The following is a 20,671-nucleotide window of genomic DNA, read 5'->3' on the forward strand; positions in this document are numbered from 1 at the left end:
TATGCTTTATAAATTATCGTAAGTTCAGTGACGTCAATTATGCAGCTTTTCCGAACATTCCACTATAATGTTAACATTTATGTTGTGTTATTGCTCTTGCCCCGCTGTATTTTTAAGAAGCATGTCTCTGATGGAGGAACAGTAGCACCACCCATGAATCTGTGTTGAAAACAGACCAGTAGGTCTTATTTTATTTTTATTTCCCCCAAGTTAGTATACAGTGGAGCCGACTTCAATGAGCTAAGAACTTGCCACTGTGGGGCTGTTGGCCACAGATTTGACTGTCTCTCACAAGTTTGGGATCAGGATTTAAATGAGATCTGTGTTTTGCCTGTCTTTCCTTGAATATTTTTGCTCTCAGCTTAGTGCTTTGCCTTTAGAAGTAGTAACATTTTGTGTTAAAAGATTATTGAGCTTCAGCTGCTGCTACGGAACTTGCAAAGAGCACAGTAGGTTTAAAGATGCGATATTTGTGGTCAGATTCCAAATTGTTTGTACATGGTGATAAAAAAAAACGACAACTTTTTTTCTAAATATCTCGCACTAAATTTATACTAAAATCTTGTAGTTTGGAACAGATAAAATTCATTCAAAAGGAATTTGTTTGATGAAAATCCACAAAGAAGTAACTTATTTTCGAAAACGAAATTGGCGTTTATAAAAACCGCCTATAGATGCAAAATGCACCAGTTTAAAAGGTCTTATAAGGCCTCAAAAGTCACAGAATTCTGGTTCATGTGAGCTCTTTCCAAGTGGACTCCACTGTATTTTCATCAGCCTCCTTGCACCTGTTTACTTGCAGTTAGTATAGCAAATATGTTGAAATGAAAATCTAGCCATGATGTATGAAAGTCATTTTGGATTTTGCTTAGAACTCAGATAAGGGAAGGACATTTTGTTGTTTGCTTTCCTTTGAAATTAGTCAATATATAGATTCTGGAGAATTTCTAGCCTAGGTCACCAAGAGATCCTATTCACCTTTGTCTTTAAAAAAGAAATCCATAGGGTTTGGTGTTGAAAAAAAAATGACAGTGATTTTGAAAGGACTTGAAAGGACTTCCTACAGGTCTTTATTTAATTGTCAGTGAGGCCCATATTTTCGTGGAAGATTGAAGGAAAACAAGAAAAGTTGCTGTTGTAAATGACAGCCTCCTGCCGTTCAACCTATTTTTGTATTTTCATGATTATTTTTCTTTTTTGCAAGCCTTAGTTTTTAAAAATCCCTGTTGAATTTAAAAAGAACTTTTGGGATTGGAGGGGGGGAGGTAACCGTTACAAACTTTCAGATTTAACAGTTTTTTGTGGGTCTTATCACTATCAAAAGGTGAACTGCAATGTAAAAGTAGGTGGCTGGAACCTGCGGACAATAGTACAGAGGGGTAATAAAAATAGTTAAAATTTGTTTTTAACAGAACATCTTAAAACAAAAGTAGCCTTGGTTAGGGTTAATCCCATCCTCCGAATCCAGCCAACAATGAAAATGACAACTGAGGCTTGCTCTAGCTGTTTTTTGAGTTTCTCTTTATTTCACAGGTTCGCACTTTACCTCATTGTTGTTATTCTTGATGTCAGACTTGTATGTTTCTTTATTGAACTGTAATTTCCTTTTCTCTAGCAAGCAAAAGGAAATGAAGAAGACCAAAACTGCCCCAGTGCATAAATGTGGTGGTATCCCCCCTACCCTGGTGATTACTCCGCCTATAGTGGAGGAGCCTGGCGCTCGGGGCGTGGGCTCGGCTGCTGTCAGTCCTGGGGGGCCTGACTTTGTCAAAAGCCTCACCACCAGCATGACCCTTGACAGACGCACCAACCACCGGAAGAAGCTGGAAGGTCCCTCTCAGCACCGCATGACCATGTCGGCCAACCTGGGGCTGCCCAGCCCAGCCTCTGCCCCGGCCTCTGCTCCGAGTGGCCCTCTCATACCCAAGATGGACGAAAAGGGCAAACCTCAGCAGCGTGTTCGGTCGGCACCCCTCACCACGCACGAAGGGGTCAAGGCTGTGGTGGCCAAAAAGAAGTCATCGGCACCGTCTTTCTCCAAAATAGCCATATTGAGCTCGTTCTTTGAGCGCAAAGCAGCACAGGAATCCGGCGCGTTGCCACCCCCACAGCCCCACCAGAGACTCTTCCCTTGGATGGGGGGACGCGACAGAAAGTAGGCGTTTTTCCACCCCCCCTCACCAATCCCTACCCAATGCATTGAGCACTTCACTTTAGTTCACGCAGAGATATTTTTCTACCTTTGGTTTTTTTTTTTTACTTTTCTTTTTTTCTTTTGGTACTTGGATGACCTCCTTGTGTTTCAGTTTAGGGCATGCTGCCTGCTTTGCTATACAATGTGGGATCTGTCCTGCCTTAAAGTTGTGTGCTGAGTGGGTGGAACTTTTGCCCTTGTGAATAATTCTCTGTCCTACACTTTTTGAGTTTGTACTTCTTGTTTCAGAGTATGGTGGTACTTTTCCTGAGTTTGCACTGATTTTACTTCCCAGTCGTTTGAAGTGTTGGCTTTCTTACTCCGGCATGATTTGAATAGGTGTTGTGGACATACATATGAATGCTGCCAGTATTGTGGATCCGTCAGTATCGCTATGCGCGCAGTAACGCTTTTTTGGTTTTCTCAAGTTTCAGAGAATATTATAATTTTTTGTCATATGTGGCGTTTGGGTGTTGCTTTTTTCTCTTTCATCATAGGATTGGCTTTGTGCAGTGGATGTAGGGCCTACAAGTTAAAGCATGCATTTGGAAGAACAAGATATATGAAGTTTTCTGAACAAAAAGGGAAAGGAATGAAATATATATCTATTTTTATTTTTAGAGGGCAGGGGTTGTACATTTTTGTAACGTATTTAATTGGGGTTTTTCGTCAGACATTGCACAAAAGTCCTGCCTTGGCTTTTTCTTTCCTCAGCAAACAGGTGGCATCTGTGCTGCTTGCACAGGTCATTTGACCCATAAACAGTTGGAAGGAGTCCTTGGCTTGAGCAAGGACTAGAAATCCTTAGGTTTGGTCCCATGTCTCATAATGTTTGTGTTTCTCATCATGGAGAATGCAAACCTTAATTTATGCAATAGCATTTCTTTGCTGTCGTCATAATTTGGAGTCAGTGGCTGATTTCTTTTCTTTTCTTTTTTTCCCTGCTTGATGTAATTTTGGAATGGTCATTTTCGAAGTTCATAATTGCTTTATTATTCTGTCATTTTTTAATTTATCTTTTATTGTTGTTCTATTCTCCTTTAATACTCAATTTTGGTCTGCTCTCTGTGTTCTTTTTTGCTGTCATTGTCTTTTTACGGACAGCTTAATCCACTTCTGTGTTGACTCAATGGAATTTTGACTTGTTATTTTTATATTGAAGATTTCTAAAAATGCTTGTTACAAATCATCACAGCTGTATGCTCAGTATATGCCATATCCACCCTCTCCTAGTGGCAAGGAAGAAAAGAGTCAGAGTCTTCCCCCACAAACTGACAAATTATTACCCGGTTGGAGATCCCCTAGAACTCTGTCCCCTGTCATTGGCTCTGACATATCCATTTCAATATCTGAGGGTGCCAGTGAATCAGCCTCAGTGAGTGCTTCCATGGGAAATCAAAGCAGGCGAGAGTCCACCCTGGTAGTGCAGGTACATGAGTCACTTCACAGTTTGGTGGATCACTACAGGCAGAACAGTAGATTGGACATCAGCAATGAGCAGAGATCCTCGATTCATTTGCATACAACACAAAGTAACGCGTCCAAAGTTTCGAAAAGTTCTTCTAAGCTCAAGGACAGCAAATAAGAAATAGATACATGGCTATGAGAAGGCTAAAAAGTCTGTCGGCAAGATGAGGTCTTGAGGATCTGCAAGTTTAGATGAAATTAACAAGAACCACTTGTTTCATGGGAGTGACAACAAATGAGGATGTACAGCTTAGTGCCTTGAAGGCTTATCATATGCTTGTCGGAGAGAACTGCCCAAGCCTTCTAGTTGTTGCTGTCACCCTTCTGTGAGAATGTGCAAAATTGCACTGTGGCACAACTGGAAGTGAAGATGTCAGTTTTGTGATGTATGATGTGTTAACATTTTTTAAAATACTTAGAACTGTGGTACTGAATAAAGATTGTTTTATTCGTAAAGATATGGGGCATTACACTTGTTCTGGAGTATGTAGAAATTTCTGAATTGTTTTTAAAAATAATTTTTTAGGTGAGAAGGACATAAAATTGAACTAACAGTTTTTGTACCTTTTTGGGGGCCTTCTACTTGATATGTTGAAGTTAATCAATCTTTCACTTCTGTTGTTTTTGTTCACCAGTATATTTTTTAAACCGACTGTGAAAAAGATATGGTATAGGGATTGCATGGGAGAAAGTCATTGTGCAGCAGTTTTGTTTTGGTTGTGGTTTGTAAATGCCCACAGCCACAACTGATGGTAGTTTTTACCCCACAGTGCCTCAGATAAGAGGTCCAGGAAGAGCAGAGCTTGGTTTGGCTACGCTCCCACAGAGATGTGATGTGAGAGCACACATGTGTTTACCTGCTACAATTGCTTTCTGCTCACTGTGGTTCGTGGTGGCAAGCAGTCTGAGCACAATTACAATAAAGTATTGTGTCCTTAGCCCAGGCGTAGTTCTGCTGTTTTGATAGGTTTCGTTAGGCTTGCACTGTAATGTCACACTGTCTTATTTTATTTTATTTGGCATCATATAATATCAGTTGAAAGTTTTTAACTGTTTGTTTCATTTGAGGTTGTTTTCCTTCATAAATGTTGTATTAAATAGTGTATTGACCGATGTTCTGTTTTCTTTCCTGCCTTTTAGTCATGCCTGTGTCTCTTATTAAGAAGTGAGCTTGCTGGATCTGCCTTTCTTGTGTGTTTTGTATCCACCCTCATGTGTGAATATTAAATAACTTCTTCCTAATCGCTGTCAATGTCAATCTGTATTTACTATGAACAAGATGATAATAGTTAATACTCTTGGAAAATGCTAAGACTTGGTTTGGTGGCTCATTTTGTCCACCGTACGAGATGATTGTTTGGATAGATTATTTCTATGCCACCCCTTCACGACCTGTCTCCTGTATTATCTCCCCTCCCAGATCCAAGCAACGAGTTGCCCTCAGTCCTAACTCACCAACCTCGCTAGGCTTTTCGGATGTTGGTCATTTTCACCGGTAAATAGTTGTCTTAAGAGTTGCCCAGGGGAGATCAGCTCCCCTCACTGGAAGTGGTTGCCTCACTGAATGTGAGTGGGCTTGGCTGGTTCCCTCCCACACATACCGCACTCTCACCCTCCCACAGCCTTTCCCAGCGCTGGGTCCGCTTTCGCTATGTTGTACACATCGCTTGAGACATAAGCCTTCCCAGGTTTTATATTGGATGGGTTGAACATGAAGAAAAAATATATTTTGTGTACTCTGCAAGCTCTGAATATCACTTGTGTGGCTTTAGTGTAGACTGATGTGCTGTGAGGTTATTTTAATGAATTGTTGATTAACTGATGCAATATTGGGCTTTTACTTTGAAATTTATGCCCCAGACTTTAATTATGTGGTGTGAGAAGGAAGCAACAGTTGGCTTTACTGATGGGAGTACGCTTGTTATGGCAATAATTCAGTCTGAAGCTTTTCCCACCCCCTATCTATCATCACCCCCTCCCTTTGCAGCTGTATGAAGGTTTATAAAATGTAATGCTTGCTTGACGTGCAACATAGTTTGTGATTTTCATCACTGTTGTTTGTTTCATAGCCAAGAAAATTGCAGAATTTAGGGCACTAATGCACTGTACAGTGAGCCTGACAGTTGGAGTGGGGGAAAAAAAGCGTAAGTTTTTTAAAGCAGGAAATGATCTTTGAGAGTGAAAATCTCAAATTTTATACTTCAGATGATTTTAAGAACCCAGAATTGTCAACTTCCTCTGGAGTAGCTGTACACATTCAGTTTAGTAAAACATTTTTTTCAAAGAGTAAATTTGTCGAGAGGGTTTGGTTTCACTTGTAAATTAGCATGTTAATTGTTTATTCAAGTTCAAGTCTCAGTCTTTAGCTGACTTTAATTTATGCCAACTGCAATGACTTTTACTAATCTTTACCCTTTTATAAACCTTAATAACTCGCTGTTAATTAAATATGCTGTCATCACACTTAGGGCTTTCCCTAGGTGCCGTGCACTGGCTCTGTTCCTCATTTCAAAACCAATGAGCATCTGTCCCATTGTTACTAGCAGCAGTTTACTCAGTATGGGGTCTTGTCTCTTTTTGTCTGTCTCTAATCTGGCCCCTTTCTCTCATTCATACATGCCAAAAGGACTAGTTTCACTGCTATCTGGGTTGTCTTGAGTCGGGGTTGGAGGGCACAACTAGGAGTCTGAACTGTGTATCTATGGATTCTGTCTGTCACTCAAGCTTGTGTTCTTGGCTGCTTTGAAGCTGTTAGTAAGTTATACCCTATCAAGTAATTTGCCCTTTCCTGCTTGCTCTTATTATTTTTTAATCACATGTCCCTTTTTGCAAAGTGCTGTTTTTATATGAAAAATGTTTTATGTCCATTTTCAATTGAAACTAAAGGACAAAATGATTTGGTACTATAGTTTAGCAATTCAAAAGATGGCGTATAAAAATTATAGATCTGTTGTTTTGACTAATTTTACATTGCTGACTTCCAGTTAGGTTAAAGAAATGCTACTGTGTTGTGTGTGTATGTGTGTGTGCAACGTAGGTCGATTCATTTTGTGTATCTTTTTCTTTCTTAATGGAATTCAGTTCTCAAATGTAGGATGAATAAGTGTACAATGCTAAAAACGAAAGGATTAGCATTCAAAATTTGTTGCCAGTGTTTCACATGTGAAAACTGAAAGTACTTCCATTCACAAAGGTATACATTTATGATGGCCTTTTCTAAAAACCTTGAGATGCTTCTTTCCTGTTAACCTATGCTGTACTATTGTGGTAGCACCCCTATTAGGCGTTTCCACTTCTGTGTAAAATTTTCTTTTTGATTTAAGCAGAGGGCATGCTAAGTCATGGTCATAGTTCTCGGCGTTAATTTTTTGGATATGTCACACTGAAAGTCGGGGGGAGGGGGGGGTTGCATGGTTGTAATTGACCCAGAAAGTCAAATCTCAAAAGAAATCACAATATCTTCTTTTTTTCCTATTTTTCCATTGCAACTTTCAAATTTCTCATTAATTTAAATTGAGGGGAATGGACAATACAGATAAGAATGAATAGCTTTGAAATTTAACTAGTTGTATAGTTGACTTAGTCTTGCAGATTTCTGAAAGGTTTGTGCGTGCACCTAACTGAATTGTTCAGAGAATAAATATGAAATCTAAATGGTCATGAGTTCACAGCGGATCTGTAGTACTGTAGTAGTATTTTTTATATTATTATATAGATGAACAATGTCACTTCAGTGTGGGTTGAACCAGAAAAATTAAAAGAAAAACACTGATTAAGATAGTTCTGCATTTATATTGTTTTCTTCTTTTTATTGTTGTTGATGAAAACATTGTAAGATACAACTTTTAGAGACTAAATTTTTAAAGGAAACCTTGATTAGTTTGCTCTGTTCAGTAAGGCTTTAAATTTTGCTTTTCTTCAAGTGGTCCGTATTCATTTGTTATTATAGTAATATAATATGGGCTAGAAAGGAAAGTGAATGGAGACTTAACAACACTTAACAACAGCTCAGTGAGTTTTCTTTTGTTTTGATAGAAATCCATTCATATGAAGTAAAAGCTTTGCCGGTGGTGAGTGTCTCTTCTTGTATTGGTACAAATCTTGAGGCTTTCATGTTGTTTCTTACCCCAGCTGACGTATTTATTTAAATTCTTTACTCTGTAAGTTGACTCAAAAGCATTATACAAGTGTTTGAAGGAAAATTTGAAGTAAAATGTTTCAATACTGGATTTTTTATCAGATCATTCGACTGAAAAAAGGTTATTTTCTAGGGCAGTCTTTGTTTCAAGTATTTTTTAGAAAAAGAATGTCTTTTTCTTTTGCAGTTCTATATGTGGAGCTATGAGTTACATGTTTTTATTTAAAAGCCCTAGGAAGGTCCATATTTTGACTTAAAAAAATATATTATTATTTTCTCATATTTGAGACGTCAGCCAATCTGCTTGGTGCAAGGCATGCTTTAACATGAAATTTATGTGCTTTCCCTTGGAATTCTTTTTATGGATTGTCAAGAATTGCTCATACCTCTATATATAGGACTGCAATACCGACTGATGCAAGTTAAGAAAATTATCCTTTGTCAAAAATTTTGAGAGATCTCAGTGAATTTTTAAGTAGAAATTTCAACTATTGGCAAAAATTCAATGTGAAACACCTACATTTAGATTTAAAAACCCATCTATAAACATCTTTTGCATTGATTAAAATTTTGTGGCAGTTATACTGAAAGTCAGTACCAGCAGTGTTCAGTTTCATTATCGTGGATGTTGATTTGCAAGTAGTAAGTAAAGTATTGCATGAACTTTATTTGAAAATAGGAAATAAGATTCTAGGAAAATACAAGTATTTGATCTGCTTCGCATTTCTTTTAAGGATGGTACATATTACTGATTACCTTTTGATAACAATACTTTTTAAAATGTTTGTAACTTGTAATTTGTGCTTTGCAAGTGCAGTGTCCATGTGTTAGTGCCGACTAGTATTATGTTAAAATGAGTTTCCAGATTCTTTTCAACGACAGTACAGTTCAGTTTTAACTGTACTGCCCTATGTTACAATGCCTACCCTTCTTTTGGTCAACATTTTACGTCTGCATATGGTGTGAATAAATTTAATTTGGATATTGCTAAGGGAAAACTTTACCCACCACCATATCTCAGCATTTGTTACACTTCAATCTAGATAAGGGTTTGTTATTTTTTAAAAGTAGCCCCGTACAGCTAACAGCAGCAAGGTGATGTTCACACCATGTTTGTGCATTATTTTGGCTCTGGTTTGGTGTCATGATGCCTGTTTGTGCACAGATGCTTTTGAGTTGTAACACTTGTCAATCAGACTTTGATATCTCATGAACCTCACAGAGTGACTCTGATGCCTTTTGCTAGTAGCTTGATGTGACAGTTTTATTGACTACACCAGGCTCAAGAACAGTGTGCATTCTGGAAAACCCCCACAACCCCCCACATTATGGTACCTGATTTGAACATGGCCTATTTATGTTTAGAAGGGTGTGAAACTTTACCAGTAAACAGGAAACATGTCATATGGCATGGCCAGTTGTCCTTGTTATCTGGCAGTCTTGTTTTTTTTTTCTTTCTTAAACAAAGTCAGCTCTGCTATGTTTGATTTGAGATGCTGAAATTATATTGCTGAATGCTCCCAAAGTTGGATATTTGCTATCGAGTCTAATGATTACCTGAATCGTAAAGAATTGATACAATGAAGAATTAACTACATACTGATGATAAGTAGATAAACACATGTACACAGACACATATGCACTGCACATGTAGTTTCTTTGGTATGCTGCTGTATATGCTGTGTCCTCCTTTTTGTATGCTTGAAAGTGGTGACCTTCAATGCCAATTTTGTTATGGTGTTCCCAAGTTGGTACTTAAACAGAGATCGACTAGCTGATCATCTATCAGCTGCTTGTGCTCCGAGTTAAACGTCCTGGAATAGAAAAGGACACTGTATTGTTCATGAAGACAATCCTCTGCTGCAGATCCTGAGAACTAGTCTTATCTGTTAGCATAAGATAGTTCACATGACACCCACTTTAGAAAGAAATAGTTTTATGTAAAAGTTTATTTTGTGGCTTCTGTGAAAATTGAATTTATTACATAAATAACTTTGTGCATACGTAAATAAGTTGAAATGCCCTTACATTTTCAAGGACATGGTGCGGGGAAGGAAGAAAAGGTAGCCACGAAATTTAGAATCTTATTAAAATTTTTGAGTTTGCTCAAGAAATTTAGGTTTAATAAAGTGGGAAGAACCTATCAATGCTAATACTGAAAGTTCCAGAAATCTCTTGGATTGGTATAGAAAGTAAATGCTTTTTTCTGTTTTGTTTTTGTAACTAAAAAGCACATAATAATTTCTTTGAAGAAGAAAGCTTTTTTGCTATTTCTGAAAAATTGAGATTTTTTTCCCTTTGTAATGATTTACAAGCAAAAGTTTTTTCTTGCACAGAAAAATTAATTATAAAAGCACAAGCAAATAATTTTGTACTGATTTTACTATACCATTAAAGATTGCCTCATAAAGAGCTGACAGGTGTTCTAGTGAAAACATGGCTGAATGCTTATAATTTTTTACTAGTTCGTGAGGCTTATCTATCTGCTGGCATCTGTGGAGTAGCGATTAGGCGCTTCGCTTTTTGCTTTCAGGAGACCAGAGTTTGATTCCCGAGTGGGGAGAAATTTTTATCAAGTGTCTCTGTCTACTTTATACTGGGATGTTGTATCTCTCTTAGCCAGGGTTTGCGCTGATAGGCAGAGTCAGACGCTCGCTCATAAATGATCTAAATTATGTTGATGGAGGCGTAAAAAAAAAAGCCAGCATAAAACCCCCCCCAAATTTGACTGTATCTGATTGACAGCTTTTTCTCTTCTTGGATTTTTTCCTACTGTAATAGTCAGTGAGAGGTTCAGTGTTTCTATTTTCCCATGGACAAATGTGTCCTCTCCCCTATATTTGTGATTCTAAAGGTGTTCATTTGCCTCCTATGAATGAAACTTGTTCTGAAGTGAAGCACATGCTGTAATTTGTACATTTGGTCACAAGTAAGACACGTGTACTGGTATATCTGTTTAATTATTTGCACAAAATCCAAAGTCTCAATGTAAATACATGCAGAAAAAGTTCTTATGGACATTTAAATACTAAAAGTTCAAGTACTTGTTTTTTATTTGCTGGCATGTGTAAGTGCAGGCAAGCACCCACTCAGTACTCTCACAAGAGCACACAACCCTGTGTGGGTACTCACACAAAGACAGTACTCTTGCAGACAGTTGGGGGTAATCCATAAATTGATTTGGTCTCTCTTTTACACACCCACACTCGCTCGCACACACATGCACATACACACACATGCACACACACACACACACACTCTTGTGAAGAGTCATTTAATTTCATATTGCATAAGTGATGTTGTTCACCCATTCTGTTCATAATATTGTCAGTGGTTGTTGTTTGTGCTGGACAGGGTTAAAACTTGGCAATGCACATACCTTTCTGTAAGCTGTTCACCGATTCAGCACAATATACGGGTGTTTTTGTCTATTTCACGGCTTTATGTCTCGTCTTTAAGCCTTATGGGACCTCAAGGTGTTTCTCCCATAAATCATTTTCAATTTCTGATTTTCCTGTTTGTGAAATGGAACGATACTTCGTATGATCTGGTTTTATGAAAAGGTTGAGGGGTCCTTAATCATGTTCTTGGAGAACAGAAAAACATTCTTAAAATTACACTAAAGCTGATATTTTAGTTTTGGAGACCACTTGTATCGAGGTGTTCATGACTTTGAAAAATTCTTTTGTAAGTGGTTAATGCAACAGATGGTCTGAAGTTGTGGATGGCATGGTTGTGTTGCATGTTTAGATAATTCAGATAGCTCTTGCTCTGGAGCTTGAGCCGTTCAGAAAGGTATTTTTATTTATGGTCTGCTCAAATATCCTGTGTGCTGCATTGTGTGCTTTTGTCTGCTGAAGCTTGTTTAGTGCAAAAAAGAATTAAAAGAAGATAACTGACTTCTTTATGTCTTAGTTTTTTCCCTCATAATCACTCGTATTTTGTACATTGATTAATGAGCTTGAGTGGTTTCCCCATCCCCCATTTGTTGAGCTTATTTCCTCCTTTTTCTCTCAATAGAATTTTGGAAATTCATGTTTTCTTTAACATTTTAGATTGCTGTGAGTCGTGTTCATTGATTTTTATCTATTTATAAAGTTCAGTACAGACCATTCTTGTTCTAACTTTGTAGAGCTTTTAATGCATACATTTGATTATGTTAGTTCTGTTTTGAGGAATGCTTGATGAACTTTTATTTTGCCCTGTCTTGTTCATTGCATATTTGCATTTATTCTTGACGTGACAGTGTATAGGATACTGGTTGTAAATGTTTTTGACTGTGAGTTTAAACATTAAATTTAATTATTCAAGTAATTTGGCTCTGAATTAAAGCAATTCATGCTGCCATTAAACATTTTTGTGAAAGATTTCCAAGTTCTATAGATTTATGGTCTATGTTGATAGTTGTTGGCGGCTGACTGCCATGCGCTGCCCATCCCCCCCCCCTTAAGTTCAATCAACCAGTAGGAGCAATGTTTCTACTTTTTATTTGTATCTCTATACATATATACACAGTATTTCATAATCAAGGATGAACCTAAGTATACTAAATACATGTACATTGCAAATGTTACTCAAGTGATTGCTTCTGTTGATAAATGCCAACGGCTCATTTTGTTTCTTGACCAAAGAGGATGTCTTTACCTCTTTTCTTGTTCCCTTTATGCAATTTTTGTATGCGCCCTGTCTTAACATATCTCTATTTCAAATGCTTTTCAATGGAAAGAATGATATCGTGTCATCTTACATTTGCTTTTCTCTTTCTCTGATTCTCAGAGTTCAGTCGGCCGGACCAGACCACTGTGACCCTTCCAACCTGGTGCAGTCGTTGGTGTCGCCCCCGGGTACCCACCCATCGCCAGCGTCAGCCTCACCAGGCATGAGCCAGCTGTCACCTGAGGCCATGTTTGCTGCCATACGCAAATGCAGTCTCATACGTGAGGAGTCTCAGGACGACGATGATGATGATGACCTTGATGACTTTGACATGGACTCTTGTGAGTTGAAGCCATCAAAAAGTCTGGAGTTCCTGGATGAGCGCTCGAGTGACTTTTCCCCAGCGTCCGGTCCTGAAGTGGGACTGATGCCGAAGTTGTCTCAGCCTCCTAGTGCAGGACACGATCCTGTGAATCCGAGGCGACCTCTGAAGTCTGTTTGCAGCTCTCCACAGTTGCTCAATCAGATCCATGAGGAGAATGAATCGGAGGATGAGGATGATTTTGTCCCCCTGAAGCTATCTGCTCCTCGTGGCCGGTACTCCCACAGTGGGATGGCTTCCCCTGAAATCCTGCGTAAGTATGAACAACGTCGCCGCCGCCGGGGAGCTGGCCAGAGGGGTGCAAGCTGCAGTAGTTCAGACGCAAGCGACACTGACGACACAGAGGGCCGCTCTCGGAAAGACAGTAAACTCAAACACAAGTTTGTTCACCGGCGGGATAGCAGTGACCACTCCAGTGACACAGATGGTCCCAGTGGAGGGAACAACCTTGGAGGTGGTGGCAGAATCGGCAATGGTGGGAGCGGTGCCAAGACATCCAGTGGTGGTCGCAGTAGTCGTCGTGATGGTGGTGGTGGTGGTGGTGACGGGAGAGGTGGTGGTGGAAATGGTGGTGGTAGTGGTGGGAAAGGACATCAACATAATTCGCGACATCATACTCTGTGTGCTAGTGATAGCCGGTCTAGTGGAGAGGACCCTAATGAGTGGCCAGTAGCCAGTAATGGACATGTGACTTTAGAGTTTGGTGATGAGAACATTGACTGCAGTAATAACCAAAATAGCAACTTGAAAACTAACAATTTTAGTAAGATAAGTCTGAATAACAAACGCAATCACCTGACTCGGCAAAACCCTGTGATTGGCCACGAAGGGTTAGCCATACTGAACACAGACCTTCATCTTTTGGCCCTCTCTCAAAAACTATCGTCTATCAGCTCGACGTCTCCTCTCAGCGGAGGCATCAGCTTACACAGTAACACTGCCATGAACAACTCCAACACACTGAACAACAATAACAATAAGATCACCGGCTGTTTGACCTCTGTCCTAGTGGCCCCGGCACCCTCACACGAACGGCCGGACCAGTATCTAGGTCAACATTACCCCTCCCCTCTCCCAGCCAGCTCTGATTGCGATGAGTTCTCACAGATTTCAGAGTACTGTGAGCGCCTCATGGAAAGCCAGACCAGCGCAGCGTCTTTATGCACAGGGGACTGTGGCCCTGCTACTGGATCTCGGCTCAACCCAGCCCAGGGAGCTCCTACCTGCTGCAAGGTGGGCTCTGCTGGCCCGGGTCTACAAGTGGAGTCCAAGTGTTGCTCGGTTGTCTGAGATATATGTGTTGAAGATCCTCAGTGAGATGCAAGTTTGGGGAAGGAAAGTATGACAGTGGAGCTCTAATATAGGGCTGAGGCCAGCGCTTTCAAGAATTTTCAGAAACACAGATACTGTGATAAGCAAATGAAGATGTCGGGGGTGGGGGAAAACTGGTGATGTCACATTTTCCTACTGAATGAAAATTTAGATCTAGAGACTTCCTGTTTCTCTCACATGTAGAATTCTTAATAGTTTTTATGTTCTTCGGATGGAATATTCATTTTGTAGTTATTTTAGACAGGTTTCATCCTCATATTATTATGCTGTACAGTGGGGATTTGAAAATAATAAAGACTATAATAGTTTGGACATCACCATTAACTTCAGTGGTAAAGATCTGTCCATATAAAAAAAAACCCCAAAGGATGGAAAGATCAAAGTTTTTTACCCTTGCCTTTTTCAAACAATTGGGGAATGGTAGAGGCTAATAGAACAGCTTGTTTGGGTGGGTTAAATTTAATTGCAATGTTTTCAATGTAGTTGCAAATAAAAAGGAAAAGGAAAGTCCAGTCTTTATGCAGCCTTTTGAGAATACTGTAAGCTCTGCTAAAGAATTTACACTTGAAATAAGATATTCGATAAAGCAAGATCCTGGGGTAGTTTTATTTGATTGTGGTCAGAAGTTTTTTGAGTGATTTAGTATGTGTTTGTGAACTCATGGCTTTTTATGTTGGTGTGTGTTAAGAATGATATACCCAGTGGAACAGTAATCACCCTGGCTCAGCAGGTTCTGATGCCCAGCTGCATTGTGTTCTGTTGTTTGTTAGTGTAGTGGGGACAAAGGTTATGATCAAGCAGTTACTTGGTTTCAGCTTGCCTGTGGAGTGAAATATGATTTGTTCTTCTCTTATAATACGTCACTGGGGACTGAGGGAACCATCCTTGGCATGGGTGAATGTCGTGTGCTTGGAGATGGTCTTTTTCTGCACAGGAACACTCTCTTCTGTTGTGAAATTGCTACTCCCTGGAAAAGATCTATTGTGCTCTGTTTTTATAGTGCTGTTGAAATGCTACTCCTTATAATGCATTTCCAGGCACCCTTCAAACCTGTTATGACTTGACACCGTGTTTACTATGATGAAATGAAATGATTATCATGTTTGTCTTGAAAGAATATTTCTAAAACACAATATCATTTGTGCGGTTTCAGACTAGGCTTCCCAGTCTTAAAACCAGAAAGGAGTCCCAATGTCCGAATCATTTATGTTGTGTCAGTTAGATGTTCATAGACAAGACTGCCAGCTGGTGGTTTCAATCAAATGACGTGGTTGTGTATGTGTAATGGGAAAAAGTTGGAGCAAACAAGTTGTCTTTAAGCATTACTTCGTTCTCTTTACCTCACTGTTTCAGGTTTTTTTTTGGAGCTGTATTAGAGTTATTAGGCAGTCTTATTTGTGAAACTTTTTTTTGGTCATGTTGACGAATAGAGGTTGTTTTTTGTGATGAGACATGTTTTTGCTTTATGCTGCCACTGGGCTATCGCAGTTGATTTCAGCTAACACATTTGGCAGCGTTATTACAGTGAGTAACAGACAAATAAGTGCAGTTTTTAAGTTTCCTTTGTGGCTTACAACTGCCGAGTTGGAAAACGATGATAGTCTTTAGTGATATATTCTGCCATAATTAAAGGATTAATTTATTTTAGTCCGAAATTAGGTCAATTGCTGTACTCGCTGCTGTTTATGTTGGTGCACAGAACTATTATGTATAGTCTTTACTCTATGCGGAGCATTACTGACTTGTTAAATGGAAGAGTCTGGAGAAAGAAAAGTAAAAAATTTTTGTGTACTCACTAGTGATTTGCCTTTGTGGGCATGCCCGGTGTGTGCTTTGTTTTGGCTACTCCTTTCTCATATATATTTAGTGTTGCTTCTATTATTTCGCGGTGAGTTATGACGGTCAGTGTCTTGAGTGGTAAGGAAGAACTATTGAACAATAGCTTGGCTGTATTAGTTTTTGAGGATGCCTTTTTTGCAGCTGTGGAGTCAGAATCTCCAACGGGAGTACAAAGAAGTTTTGTATACCTCTCAAGGCGTTTTTGTTCTGTGTCTGTTCGTATGCATTTCTCAACCTCAAATTCCATTTCATGACTACTGTCGAGGTCAAATGCATTCTTTTTAAAAATCATTTTCACAAGTTACTTTCTACAGCCTTTTTCTTAGTATTTAAAAAGAAGAAATTTTTAATGTGAATGACTAACAGACTTCTACCGTGTAAAGTATTTTTTCCCCATATGATTGTCTATTTCTACTCTTCCTCTTCTTTGTCTTTTTTCAAACATTCTTTATCATCTCTACCTGTGTACAGGCATTAAGGATAATGTGAATGTTTTCACTAAGTGGGGGAGTTATTCAGAAGAGTATCGACATCTGTCTGTGGGGCTGCTGTAATCCACGTAGTCCAGGTTGGCCCTGACAGGCAAGATCAAAGCAGCCCACCTCTTAAATGATTTAAAATGTGTTGATCAGGCAAAAAACATTTATTGCTGTCATTACAATCATCACAGTGTCATGTTTTTCTAGGTTACATTTTTCTTATTTTTTCAGTTTTATAGTTTTGCAGTATTTTTACTAGGCTATCTTAAAGTTCTTGTTCTGTATAATTTGATGAAAATCTTCTTGAGCGCTATTCATTTTCATGGATTAAGTCTCCATATCCCCATTGTTACCTAAAATGATGGTCAATATTTTTTTTAGAAATGAGAATGAAAAGCCTGTGACTAACTTTACATACGGTACAAGAGAGAATGCCTGAAGCTGAGATGAGATGATAGTTGCTCTCATGTGTGTATGCCCGGTGTACCAGTATGTGTGCGCTTGATTATTATCTTTAACGTTGCATATTGGTTAGTTGCCACTGCCAAGGTCCTTTTGTTGTGTTATGACATACTAATATTTAAAATAAAACCTAAGGTGCCTCCCCTCCATCTTTTATCATTAGACTGTCTATGATGTCTTACAATATCTCGAGTCATCTATTAAAAAGCAACCTGTCATGTATTATGAAACAGATTTTGTTTGCTGTTTGTGCAACTGTGGAGATGATCTGCATTGTTGCAGGACAGTGTGTTTGTAATGTGTAGCATGTCATCATATGCTAGTCCTGTGCCACAGTTTTGTGTACGTGTAATGTGTAGGAAAGCACAATCGTCTTGGGTATCAGTTCTGCGATATATGCCTCATCTGCACCCTCACACAAAAGTGATGCTCAAAACTAACATTCAAGTATTATCCAGTGTTGTTCCCGTCACTGTTTTCTAAGTATTGGCTGCAATCAAGTTCATTACGTTCAGTTTTTTTTCTTTTTTTTCCGACATTCTGATATTATCAGTTGGTATTTCCGTACGATTACATGTTTATTGTTTGTAATAAGGATTGCAAGTTTACAAGAAATATTATTGATACAGATTTGCTAGGGTAGATTTTTCAGTCCTGAAGGGCATGTCATGTTTTGTTCACGAAGTTGATCCACTGAGATTCCTATTTGTCCCAGTAGAGGAATAATTAAGTTTCTTAGTTTGAACAATTTTTCTTCAATTCCCTTGTAATGGTCAAGTTATGACATTTTGCATACCTTTTATATGTGAGTGTGTGTGTTTGTGTGGTGCACGTGTGTGTGCACGACAATTTTTTAATTTTAAGCAGTCTGTCAGGTTTTATGAAGTTTATGTTGGAAAAGTGGATTTCTTTGCTCCTTTGCTTATTTTTAGTGATTGTATTGTCTTTAAGTGTCCATAGCCTCCCTCTTTTCAGCCATTTGTAAAGACAGACATTTTGTAGACTCAACTGTCAGTCCACCCAAATTGATTCGTATTTCATTTGTCATATTTTGGATGCTGTGACCATTGTAAAATTGTTAAAATGCCAGCACGCAAATAGACTACAATTTTCTTTCAAAAAGTGAGAATGAAAGGAAACAGTGGATGGTGTCCCAATGTTGTCTGCCCTTGCCTTGACTTGTTTGGGCGTGATCCCTCTCTTATTCCCCCCTTCCCCCCTCTCTCCCCCCATCTTTTTCATGGCATCTGCCATGCTTCCAGTAAAGAAATGGCACTCCAATCATTGATGAGCTCTGGTCAGCTTTTGTTGTTTGTCACCTCTTTGATAAGATGCTTGGTTTTTGCGAGGCAAAATAATAGCGTTGTAGTTGTCGTCTTTGACTATATAGTGTGTGTATGTGTTCATGCATGCTTGTGTATGCGTTTATATGGTTTATGGGCTGAAATGATCAAGAACCTTGTTTCTTACGCAGGAATAGCCTACTTTTTAGGTCCCTCCTGATTTGCTGTTTTCTCCAGTATTTGTCTGGTATTTTGTTAACCCTTTCGTTGCCAGGGGGTATGCTATGCGTCCCTGCTGTCAGCACTGATTTTCAGCTGAGCTTGGTACCCAGGACAGCAGTCTCACGTTAATTAATGGACGCCTAGATTTAGCGCTGCCATAACATATTGCAGACCCCGGGTCTTCGATCGTGTCACTTTTCTCATTTTTCTCAGTCCTTATTTTCTCCCATGGCACTCATAATTTTGAATAACTTGCAAATCTATGTCAAAAAGTGAATTTTTGTTTCCTTTTTAAAGTCATTTTAGTGTTAATATTTTATGAGAGCACACGGCCGCCTGTGTTTATCGATTGTCTGCAAGCCCAGCAGTAAAGCAATAATAGCAAAGTAGGAACTAATATGTGTGTCTTTTATTCCTGAATACGATTCCACGCAGTGCTTGTGCAGTACAGTAGTCTGCGCCTAAACGCATGATGCTCAGGAGGGATCCTCAAAGTGTGTTTATACTGAGTGTGCGTTTACTTGAACCTTTGCCAAAGGAAGAAGGGACGCAGTCATCTCCCTTTGGGACAAGGGTCACATTGGGTCTGCGATTAGGAATACAAAGGCGTTGAATATGGGGGGGGCGCAGAAAAACAGACTCAGTGTAATGAATATACACTATAAAATGTCAGGAACAGATAGCCTAAGAGGAAACTGTTGGTGATAGTCATTGAGACGTTGGCCCTGCCATGTGGCTTTCCAAGAGACCAACCTGACCGTAAATTTATGGGCGACATCAGTATCATAGAATCTAGATTTCTACATTCAGAGAAACATTTCTCTTCTGATTCATTGAACAAGTACATTATAAGTTCTTTGGGCGCAGCTGATAGGCTTACCTGGCCAATCTTTAATCCTATAGAGGCCTATCTAGTGTTTTACAGTATTCACGCATGTTGTGCACCAGACCTAGGTCTAACTAAACATTGCATGCAGTCACCCAAACTCCAGTCAGAAACCTCCTCTCAAACTTTAAGATGCATTTCCAATAATCAAAAAGCATTTCAACCCCCCCCCCCCCCTAGATCTATGCGTCTTCTGTGGAAAGTTGAGTGGGAAAACACTGTCCATCATTCTCTTTGTTCGGCATGAGGGGCAGTCTCATCAAATTTCCGGTTTTCTAGCCTTGTGTTATGTAAGTTGTGCAGATTGTAGTGAAAATTTCCCTTTGTCAAGCTTTTCCTGTCGGCATGTTTCGCCGATCGGAGCGTTCGTTTAGAGGGAGTGACTGTGTTTATACGTCTAAATTATATAGTACAAAACCCATCAGATGACGAAAGCGTGTGTTAAGCGGAGCGTGCTTTTGTATGGCGTGCGTTTAGGCGGAGACTACTGTACGTCCCATGGCAATGAAGGGGTTAATTATGAATGCCTGCTAGTAGCTGTGAAGCCGTTATGTGTATGTTGAGTAGATGACATAAATTTTTGCCTGTAGATATTTTTACACTTGAATGATTTTTGTTTGATGCATAGTTCTGCTGTTTTGGGGTCTTGTTTTTTTTGTTGGCATGAACTTTAATGCTGAACTCGAGCAAGTCAACATGAAAAAAAAATTCCAAGCCCACCCTAGCATATTCTTTCTTGTCATCATTGCCACAAAACTTGGAACAAAATTGTTGAAACTTGTTGTGGGAACTTTGTTGCATTCATAATGTGAAAATTTTTACTAGTTTACTGAAATGGTTTAGTTTAAAAGGGCTTTTTGAACCGAAGAGTGTACATGAATGTTTTTAACAATTTTGATTTAAATGTGGTTTTCCAAGTGCACTCTCATTAAGACACCCCACCATCTTCATTTTTTTAGTGTGATTTCTGTTCTGTGTTTTGTCTTTGATTCCCAATGCTGGCGTTGGTGGAAGTGTTAATGTTCCGTTTGTTATGCTGCAATCTCTGAAATTCTTGGGAGGGAGATTTCCAATTTCAGTCGAGGGGTTGGATGGTGGTGTCTGCTCTTATAGGTTGGAAGTTGGCCTGGGATAAGGGAAATTGTTTTGATGTCTTGCATTCATTTTTATACTCCATGATATTGTATAAATATGAAAAGAAAAGAAAAAGAATTTAGACGTTTTTCTCAACGGACATCATTTTTGATGAGTTACATTGAGATTGGTCACTGAGTAGTATGTGAGCATAGCTGAAATGTAGTTATAAGTCTTATTTACTTTCACAGTGCTTG

General features: G+C 39.1%; 1 protein-coding gene across 4 annotated transcripts in view; it reads left to right on the forward strand.

Moving 5' to 3' along the window:
• The window catches only part of LOC101850235 (SNF-related serine/threonine-protein kinase), a 28,558-nt gene extending 12,211 nt beyond the window's left edge, over positions 1–16,347 (forward strand). Inside the window, exons 5-7 of one of the 4 annotated variants that reach the window (XM_005093223.3) lie at positions 1,616–2,155; positions 5,082–5,156; positions 12,576–16,347. In XM_005093223.3, the coding sequence (XP_005093280.1) occupies positions 1,616–2,155; positions 5,082–5,156; positions 12,576–14,127 (2,167 nt within the window). In that variant the 3' untranslated portion in view covers positions 14,128–16,347. The remainder of the gene's footprint in view (positions 1–1,615; positions 2,156–5,081; positions 5,157–12,575) is intronic. The other 3 variants (XM_005093224.3, XM_005093225.3, XM_005093226.3) reach the window with 3 other exon arrangements.
• The last annotated feature ends 4,324 nt before the right edge of the window (positions 16,348–20,671 follow it).

Source organism: Aplysia californica, unplaced genomic scaffold, assembly GCF_000002075.1.
Source record: "Aplysia californica isolate F4 #8 unplaced genomic scaffold, AplCal3.0 scaffold00060, whole genome shotgun sequence".
Taxonomy (NCBI): Eukaryota; Metazoa; Mollusca; class Gastropoda; order Aplysiida; family Aplysiidae; genus Aplysia; species Aplysia californica.